At 41.4% G+C, this 10,854-nt stretch overlaps 1 protein-coding gene across 1 annotated transcript in view; it reads left to right on the top strand.

Annotated features, from left to right (window-relative positions):
- The first annotated feature begins 9,468 nt into the window (after positions 1–9,468).
- musk (muscle, skeletal, receptor tyrosine kinase) overlaps positions 9,469–10,854 on the top strand; it is a 135,610-nt gene continuing 134,224 nt past the window's right edge. The window contains exon 1 of the mRNA XM_055632454.1: positions 9,469–9,978. Coding sequence (XP_055488429.1) covers positions 9,894–9,978 — 85 coding nt within the window. The 5' untranslated portion in view covers positions 9,469–9,893. The remainder of the gene's footprint in view (positions 9,979–10,854) is intronic.

Here is a 10,854-nt window from a genome sequence, read left to right as displayed (position 1 = left end):
AAAGGAAATGCTGAATAGGCAGCAGAGCCCCCCATGTTGGGTTCATTGCAATGGGTGATGAGAAGATTGGAGGGACCATTTCCAAGTAATACCAGACAGCTGGTGTCATGGATCTCCTCTGTGTCACCCTGGTGACATGAACACAGGGTATTTAAGACTTCACATTCAAGTCGGTTTTATTCAACCAAGAGCCAACTTCCAAGTAAGGGTCATTTAAGATTTTTAAGTCATTTAAGCTTGACAGCATATTGCCAAACAGGACATGTGCAGGAAATCATTCAGAATGTTAACAGAATGCTAATGCCTACAATGTACAGACAGAGACGAGGCCTATTTCCTAGCTTGTTCTCATCAGATCGTTAAACCTCCTTGCATTGATCAGCAGTCCTGTGGAGACTTGGGCAACAAACTTAGTTAAGCTGCACAGGCACCATGGCATACAACTGTGATTCATGTCATATCTGGATCACATACACAGTAGTGGTCTCAATTTCACACTAATCCAGCAAGAGGTAAGAATGTTTCTCAAATTTGTTTTTAACTTAGAAAGAGGCCAATTGGCCAGTTGAGTCTCTGCCAGTTCTCAGAGCAAACTCATCCCAGCCCGTTCTTTATTTCCCTGTAACCTACTCTCTCTCGCAAACCCATGAATTCCCCACTGAATCTCCTACTACTCACTTACACCGTGGGGAAGAATGACAGGAGGAGCTAGTGTGGAGTATGTGTTTAGGTTTAGGTTTATTATTGTCACATGTACTGAGCCATAGTGAAGAGACTTGTTTTGCATTATCCATACAAATCAGATATAACATACATAAAACAATCAACTCAAACTCAAGTACAATGGATATAGCAAAGGGGAAGGTAAAACGTGCAGAATATTGTTCTCAGTATTATTGCACATCAGTTCCATAGACATCTTAGGTTGGGCGAAATTGTCTATCATGGGTGCTGAGAATTCTCCATAGTTTATTGGATGTTTTTGTTTGCTGCATTTTCTCCAAAAATGGAAAGATGGTTGAAGTGGCTGGACTTCCAAAAGATCTCCAGACTGATCAACGATTTCCTTTGCCATTGGTTCAGTTGCCTGGTAGCTCTACCATTTGAACATCCCATTCACCAGAAATACAATAGCGGGTAGCACAATGGTGCAGCCGGCGAGCTGCTGTCTCACAGCACCAGATCCTGACCTTTGGTCCTCTCTGTGTGAAGTTTGCAGGCTTGTAAGTTAATTGGCCTCTGTAAATTGCACTTTGTATGTAGTCAGTGGATGCAAAAACATGATAACATAGAACTAGTCTGAACAAATCAATGGGTTGGTGTGGATCCATTGCTGTATCTTCAATCAAACAGTCAATCAACGTAGAACACTTAGACATTCTCTAACTAATTACCATTGCACAATTAAACCGTTTTCAAGCTGATCTATACTTATTTTAACCAATATTCTTAAACTATTTTTATATTAAAGTACAAAATGTTATCCAATAGAAAAAAAATTTGGTTAAACATTAAAGTACATCTTGCTACCTAGCAAATAGATAATTTTTGACGTGAACAGAACCCGTTTGATCTTGGAATCAAGCCATATGTGCACTTGGAATCAGTGTTCAACATTACTCATTGTATCCTTGCCTTTCCAGCTTCACTTGCTGAGGATTCCTGTGTTTTAGCAATTCTTCCATGAGTGCCACAGCAGGGTCACATTTTCAAACTAAAACAAATGCTCAGGATAACTGCAGTGTCCTAGGTATAACAGTAAATGGCAAAACCACTTTAGGTAAAGGACTTAGAATGGGAAGCCCATAGCTGATCGAAATGTGATACTCTGCAGTTACTTTATTTTAGACTTTAGTGAGACAGTGTGGAAACAAACCCTTCGGCCCACTGAGTCCGTGCCAACCAGCAATCACCCCATACACTAACACTATCCTACGCACTAGGGACTATTTACAATTTGCAGTAGGCAATTACCCTACAAACCTGTATGCTTTTGCAGTGTGGGATGAAACCTAACTACCAAGAGAAAATCTACGTAGTCACAGGGAGAACGTACAAACTCCGTACCGACAGCACCCGTAGTCAGGATGGAATCTAGGTCACTGGCACTGTAAAGCAGCAACTATACCTCTGCGCCACCGTGCCACCCAAAATCCTTGGCAAAAATAATGCTATTACCCTCTGGCCATATGCTGTGGTATTGGCACAGCAGAGGCAAATCCATCAAGCCATGGAAGGAAAGAACTGCAGATGCTGGTTTAAATCGAAGATAGACACAAAATGCTGGAGTAACTCAGCAGGACAGGCAGCATCTCTGGTGAGAAGGAATTCTCTCCAGAGATGATGCCTGTCCCGCTGGGTTACTCCAGCATATTGTGTCTGAGCCATGGAAGGCCCAGGCTGCTCTGAATGAGCACCAGTACCAATCGTGCCACCATTCAGTCCACTTAAACTCATCACAAACCAACATATGCAGTTCCTTCTTACACAGTTCATGACTGCCGAAGATGCTCATACTTTATAAAGCTACAAAAAAATGTCATAATTGCCGAATGAACTGTAAACCAGCCTATAATGACATTTTGCAAATGTGATGATTTCCAAACAGAAAGACCCTGCCATTGACTTTGCTTTACGCATTTAATCAAGGTCATTGGTTCAGTATGCAGACAGTTTGAGACCGTTAACCTCCAACCTCAGATATTCCCCTTGGGAATGGCTTTCAGCTGTCCCGGGCTGCTGAGGAGAATGCATTATCCAAACCAAATCTGACACATCTCAGCTCAGCTGCCAATGAACCATGGCTGTCCACATTCAGTAAACGGCTTGGCTCAATCCAGCCTGGCCTGTTCAAGCCTGCCATTCATTCCTCAAAGTCAATCCTGATGCAAACAGTCTGACGCATGAGTAATAAAGGTATGTGAAAATGTATTGTGGGGAAACTAAATCAGGGCATCCAAATGTGAATGATCACAACCCGATAAGTCACTGTTATTCACACCACACAGCTGGTGTAACACCATTACTTCATCCTAAATTTGATGAATTACTTTCTACACTCTGGTGTGCATTAATTTTGTAGTAGCTTTAATATCCCTTGTTAAAGATTTTCAAACTATGTCAGTTATGGCTCAGTTGGTAGAACTGTCTCCTACAAGGCAAAGGTTTTTGAGTTTCCAAAGGCCTGGGAATAAAATCCAGGGCAGTTCTGAAGGAGTGCTGCATTGTCAGGGATGTGGTGTTTCAGATGAGATACTAAATCAATGCCCCATCCATCCATTCAGGAGTAAACAGAGAGCATCGTGGCACTATTCAACGAAGAACAGGAGAGTTTATCTTGATAATCTGGGCCAAGATTTATCACTCATTTCCATTTATAGTGACTCATTAGGCATGTAAGACGCTGAATGAAGGCAAATTCTTTCTAGACCATCAGTCTGAAGAAGGGTCTCGACCCGAAACGTCACCTATTCCTTCGCTCCATAGATGCTGCCTCACCCGCTGAGTTTCCCCATCATTTTTGTCTACCTTTGATTTTTCCGGCATCTGCAGTTCTTTCATATGGCTAAAGGGATCAGAGGGTATGGAGAGAAGGCAGGTACAGGATACTGAGTTGGATGATCAGCCATGATCATATTGAATGGCGGTGCAGGCTCGAAGGGCCGAATGGCCTACTCCTGCACCTATTTTCTATGTAAACATTCTTTCTAGTTATCCTCTATTAACAACTTGCATTTTTGTGCCTCCAAACTTGTTTCTCAGATGTAACTTGGCTGAATGGAGCAGTCAAAACAAGAACATTTTACATTTCTATAGCACCCTTTCTAATCTTAGGCATCCCAAAATGATAATGCTTTACGGCAAATGAGGTACTTTTTAAATTGTAGCCTCTTTATAATTTAGGCAGAGCAATGATCAACTTGTACATTGTAAGCTTCCTCATACCGAATAATCTGCTTTTGCGATCTGCTCAAAGGAAAAATGGTGACCCATATGCTCTTAGTCCCCTACATAGCAGTGACCGTGGGATCTTTTACGTCAATCTGAGAATAGAAAGGAACATGGTGTAACTTCTCAGTGGAAAGATGGCATGTCCAACAGCGTAGAACATCCTGGGGTCTAAACTGAACATATCAACCCTTTCAATGTTCAGGTCTCACGAAACTCAATAGTCACTCTAAAGCCAAACAATGCGGCTAAAAGGATTTAGTTTCCATTTTCAAAAGCTCCAGTATTTTATGAACTGACCTCTGAGTGGTCTTCCAGCCTTGGAATAATTTGTCAATATTTTGACATGTTATAGCAGCCAGTCAGAAAAGGTATTGCCTTTCCAGTTACATTTCTTTCTAATCTTTTGTTTAAAACTCATCTGGAAAAATCTGCAAGTGATTTAGATTAAAAGAACAAAAATGTGTATTTATACCGTGACCTTAAAGCAGTGCAACGCCCCAAGGCACTTCACAGGAGAGATTAACCAGCAAGCCACATGAGTTGATATTAGAACAGAGGACTAAAAAAGCTTGGTCAAAGACATAGGATATAAGGAGCCTCTTAAAGGAGGAAAGAGATGTGGAGAAGTTTAGGGAGGAAATTCCAGAGTTTGGGTTTGGCAACTGAAGGCATGGTACTGATGGTGGAGGGATTACATTCAAGGATGATCCAGAGGTCAGAAATGCAGATATATTGATGATTACAGGGAGGGGCAAAGTGAAGAAGGAATGAAAAAAACAAGGGCGGTAACTTTTAAGCCGGGCCATTGCTTAACTTGCTGCTAATGAACATGCAGGGATGATAAATTGGAGTTTTCGATAATTCTGATTGCTTGCAAAAAAATGCCTGACACCTAGTTTTTAAACCGCTTATTGTAGTAAGGTCACTGAAATGTAATGTATTCTGTGTTTAGGCACATTGTCAATGATCACTCCATTCAAACAAAAACAGTTTATTTTTTTATTTTTAATAAAACTGTCTCGGAAATGGAAGTTTAATTTTAGCTTCATGACTTGTTGGTTTGTTTTCATAAAAGGAAATGTTGAAATAACCATTGCAAGGATGTAACATAGGCAGTTGGCAAGCATGGCTTTTACAAGTGGGATATTTGAACCATAACACCCTTTTGATGTGGCAAATGTAAGAGGATAAAAGAATGCCGTGCCATTTAAATATCATGGATTGGATATTCTCGTGATTCTTTGCAAGCCTCAAACTGCTAGAAGCTCTCATACACTATGTTGTTCCATCCTGCATATGGCTCCCTTACTGCCCCAATGGCCAAATCAAACAAGCTTCTTATAACTCGCCTTTTTTGTTCCAGTTGTTTTTGTACAATTCCCAAAGCAACATTAAAGAGAAAATCCATTGTGAGTGCAAATAAAATTCTCTATTTCACATGCAATATTATACTTTGATTTTAACACTTAAATCAATATCAACAATGTTTGCAATGCCTTGGCTTTAAAATATACTTGCATTCAAATCCTTCCATGACCTTCCTCCAGCCCTAAAATACTCCATGTTGTTGCAGTTCTCCATCTCTTGCCTCTCAGGCATCACAATATTCAGTTGTTCTGCACAAGTACCCATGCCTATAGCTGTTGTTAAGCTCCAGAATTGAGCAGCACAATAACACAGCTGGTAAACCTGCTGCTGGGTTTGATCATGACTCTACATGGTTTGCATGTTCTTCCTGTGACTGAGTGGGTTTCCTCTGGATGTTCCCAATTCCTCCCATATCCCAAAAACATTCAGGTTTGTAGGCTAATTGACCTCAGTAAATTGCCCCAGACGGATGAGAAAGTGGGATTACATAGATCTAGTGTGATCAATGGACCATGTGGACTTGGTGGGCCAAACTTCTCTGCCTCCGCTTCCTTTCCCAGCATTAAACTGTTTGGTAAAACCTACTTATCTAACTGAGCTGCAAGTTATCCTTGCATCGTTTCATGGTTAAGTCCTCAGCTACCAAGGTCCCAGGTGTTCTGTTTTGATTGATTTATTTTCGACCAGCATTTATTGTCCATTTTGTTGCCCTTGAGAAGGTAATGGTGAGCCACCTTCTTGAATCGCTGTGGTTCTTTGGTGAAGATACTCCAATGTGCTAATGGGATAAGAATTCCAGGATTTAGGCTCAGTGAAAATGAAGAAACTTGATGGTAGAGGTTGTGGATTAGGGAGGTATTGGTGCTTCAGTGTTTCAGCTACAGGGAGATGTAGGATAGACTTGGATTGTTTTCTCTGGAACACCGTAGGTTGAGGGGAGACTTGATAGACTTGAAAAAAGTATATAAAATTAAGAGAGGCATAGACTCTCTTAGAAACCTATTTCTAAGAAACTTCATGAAATAGCAAGTCATTTTATAAAGGCCAATGTGTCAGAGAGGTAGACAGTCAGAACCTTTTCCCCCATGGTGGTAATATCCAATGCTAGAGGGCACAGTTATAAGATTAGAGGGCGAAGTTTAATGGAGATATGCGGGGCCAAGATTTTTACACATACAGGGGGCCTGGAACGCATTGCCAGGGGTGGTGGTGGATACTATAGTCGTGCTTAAGAGGCTGGTAGAGAGGCACATAGATGTGCAGGGAATAGAGGAATATGGATCATGCACAGGCAGATGAGATCTGTTTAACTTGGCATCATGTCTGTCATGTTCCTGTGCTATACTGTTCTATATTCTATGAAATAACATGGCCCATTAACTTTTCATTAATGCTTCTGTGAGGCACCCTAAAATCTTTTACTGTGATGAATACAAAATACAAATGCAAATGCATATTGTGTCTGTTGTATCACACAAAATTGATTGGCCATCCTTGGGATCATTGTGATTCACCAATCTTCAAACCGTAAATTTGAACCCCTAACTTAGTGCTACTAAGTGAAGCAATGATTGTTGTTGGGGATATTTGTGGCATTCTTGCTGAATTCTGCAGGGATATGGATGGGAATAAGAAAGGAAAGCATATTAGAATTCTATCCACAAGGCGTTTAGGAATTTGTTTTTACTTTACGTCCCATATTGTTGAGTGTGAGTGAGTTCATGGCAAAGTCCTTGTGAATGATTAAATGAGAAGAGGTCTCAGTTTCTCTTGCTCTAAGCTGGGGATGAAGCAACATTAATTTAACCCAACAAAGGAATTCTAATTATATAAAAGAATTTACATTGTGCAAAGCTGTATTTGTGCTGCTGATTTTATCAGATAGCTTCACCCCAGAAGCAGAGGGAAGATCTGGAATGTTCTACCAAAACATTGCTGCAATATACAGGTAGTTATGCTTTAAAACAATAGTTGCTTTCCTAAGAAACCTCAAGAAATAGCAAGTCATGTTATAAAGGCAAATGTGTCAATGGTGAAAATGGAGTTAGGGGCTCGAGAGTTTCAGACTCTCAATAACAAAGTTATTGCTCCCACAGGATTTTCAAATAAAAATATTTTTAATAGTTTCAAGTTTATTTCAGTTTCTGAAAACTAAAAATACTCAAGGCTCAATGATACATTGTTTAATAGAGTATCATTGCACAGTGCTATTAGAAAAGATTCTTGCCAAATTCAATGACCACCTGCAATGAAGCTGACAGGCTGTGTTCTTAAAAGGCAATGGTGACTGAGTCCTGTGGGGAGATTACAAGGAAACAGCTGAGGGTTTTTTTTTCCAAGACAGCTTTTTTTTTGCTTGTCAATTTTCAAAGTGGTTAACTAGTTGTTTCTAAATCACATTATAATTTATGTGGCCTGCTTACAAACAAAGAGAAATCCTTAATCATTATTGTGTTGTATCCAATTACAGGCGACTAGGCTGCCGCCACATGGTCGCGGGGGTGTCGCCAGTATGGTCATCAGTAGTCTCCTCAGTTGCCAATGAATCGTAGCATTTTTCTGGTCGCCGCTGGATTTTGAAATGTTCAAAACTTTTTGGCGACAGTTGGCTTGATGCCAATGAGCGTAGCTTGACTTCTCCTGACGTTGAAAGGGTCAAGAACTTCAAATTCCTGGGTGTGCATATTTCCGAAGATCTTTCCTGGTCCCAGCACACTGATGCAATTATAAAGAAAGCACATCAGTGCCTCTACTTCCTGAGAAGATTACAGAGAGTCAGTATGTCAAGGAGGACTCTCTTGAACTTCTACAGGTTCGCAGTAGAGAGCATGCTGACTGGTTGCATCGTGGCTTGGTTCGGCAACTTGAGCGTTCAGGAGCGGAAAAGTGCAAAAAGTTGTGAACATTGTCCATCGTCGACTCTGACCTCCCCACCATCGAAGGGATCTATCGCAGTCACTGCCTCAAAAAGGCTGCCGACATCAAGGACCACACCATCCTGGCCACACACTCATCTCTCTGCTGCCATCAGGTAGAAGGTATTGGAGGTCATCGATGGCCAATGGTCAGAAGGTGACAAGAGAGTAGTGAGGCCAATGGTCAGCAAAGAATTAAAGGTCATTTAGGACAGGATTATAATTGTGTCCAAACCTCCTCATGCACACTACCGCTCATTTCACAATTCACCCCAGAGATTCCACTTCAGTGGGATATATGACATCTCGGGTTGGGACCTTCACATAACCTGCTGAGTTATACAAGCACTTTGTGTCTTCTATATAATGCATGATGGGCATTAATAAGGTGAATGGCAACAGTCTTTTACCCAAAGTAGGAGAGTCTAAAACAAGAAGATATTATTTGAAAGTGTGAGAGAAAAGATTTAAAGGCAACCTGAAAGGAAATATTTTCACTTGGATGGGTATATGGAATGAGCTGCCAGAGGAAGCTGCAGAGGTGGGTACAATTACAACGTTTGAATACATTTAGATACGAATATGAATGGGTCAGGTTTAGAGTGATATAGGTAAAACACAAGCAAATGGTTCTGCATGGATAGGCAACTTGGTTGGAATGGATGAGTTGGGCCAAAGGGACTGCATCTGCGCTCTATAATGCTCTGACTTAATAAGAATAGTTGCATTTTCAACTAAACCTATTGGGCGCTTGTTTGTGTCTATTCTGGTTCACCGCATCACCTTCGACATTCAGTCAGGCTGCAAATGTTGATTTAACAGATGAAAGACTAATGATCTTTCACAGCACTGTCAAAAAATATCCCTGGCACTGTCATCTCATCCTGAATATGGTAGATTAATGTCCGTTGCAAGTTGCCAACTTAAACCTTTGACCCTCAATCAATAAATAGCACAGAAACACAAACATGCCCATCAGTAATGAACTCCAATTAGACTTTTAGGTCAACTGTTTAACGCACCAGAATATAGCGCTAGCCATGTAATAACTGGCGGCGTGACTCACTCTCTAATGCATAATGAACCTATGTTATAACTCCCGAGCACGGCTGATAATATAGCATTCCCAATGCAAAATAAATCTACACGCACCATCAATCATGAAACAGGTGGGACTCCACACAGAGGCTACTGGATTCAGTGTAAGAAAATAATTCAAGTGAAGTCAAGGCAGTAGTGACCGAAGCTAATTAAAGTTACCCGAATCGATTAGAGCCGTGATATTGTCAGCTGAAAACTGGAGGCTTGTTATATCTGAAAGATGGTGATTTAATGCATTGGAAATGTTAGCCAAAGCCTATTGTTGTGCCTAATCCGTGGCTGTCTAAAAGAGAGATTCACTTACTCCTGATACAGGAGGCACATAGGCTTGCATGCCAGCTGATAGCTGGATAGGATAAGAACCACCTGCTCACGTCCATCACTTCTCAGCCCCAGTCTTTTGAAATTTCCTATTTATACTTTGATCAGCCTGGGCCTCTTTACGCCACTGCCAGTGGGTCCTGGAGATAATTCTATAAACTCTGATTTGAACACAGGATACAAGGGTACACCAGCCTGTTTGGCAGAAAAAGAAATCGTTGCTGATCGGCGCTCACCATGAACTTTCTCCCAATCAACATTCCACTCCTGACGATCTTCCTCATGACAACCAGGAGCTCGGCTGACAGGATCCTTCCCAAAGGTTTGCTTCAACCACAGATTGTTTCAGTTAAGAGATTGCTTTGTATTTGGAGGAAAGTGCCGTGTACTGTTTCTCAACAATCTTCCTGAAACACTGGAAGTGTTACTTTAATGACCAGTAGGTAACAAGCTTGATTTATTTGAAACACGATGCAACGGTTATTTAAAATAGCACAAGGCCAGGGGCGAGCAGGGCAATCTGTGACAGTACTTGATTGTGTTCACACCCCAGGTTTGCTTTGATTGATGGTCGTCGATTATCATTTATTACCAAAGTGGGTCAGTGTTATTTACATTGAGGGCTGTCATGTCCATTTGGTATTTAATAGAGAATGCTGATCTTCAATTCAATGTAGTAAATCATATTTAGTTGGATTAAGGCCTAGTTCATCTGGAAATGGCAGTGGACTAGAGACTGGGGAAATGGTCAGGGAAGCTAGCTATTTACTCTAAGCAGCTTGCTCTGTGTGTCTGACCACAAGTGGGCCATTGAGATAAATCTTTACTCTAGACTTTAGAGATACAGTGTATAAACTGGCCCTGTGGCCCAGTGAATCCACGCCAACCTGCGATCACCTGATACACCAGCACTATCCTCAACACTAGGGACAATTTACAGAAGCCAATTAACCTACTGACCTGTAGTCTTTGGAGTGTGGGAATAAGCCCAGAGAAAACCCACAAGGTCACAAGGGGGATATGCAAACTCCGTACAGATAGTCAGATCAAAGCCAGGTCTCTGGCACTGTAAGGCAGCAACTCTACCACATAGGACATCATAAGTGTCTGGTATTAGGGGAATAATGTCAACCTTCAGCCACCCCCATCCCCCCCCCCTCCCCCCCCCCCCGGCTGAGCATCTGCCATTTGCAATGGG

The sequence above is a fragment of the Leucoraja erinacea genome, chromosome 3 (genome assembly GCF_028641065.1).
Source record: "Leucoraja erinacea ecotype New England chromosome 3, Leri_hhj_1, whole genome shotgun sequence".
NCBI classification, from domain to species: domain Eukaryota; kingdom Metazoa; phylum Chordata; class Chondrichthyes; order Rajiformes; family Rajidae; genus Leucoraja; species Leucoraja erinaceus.
The sequence above is the reverse complement of the archived record's forward strand: the minus strand, read 5'-3'. Positions and strand labels throughout refer to the sequence as shown.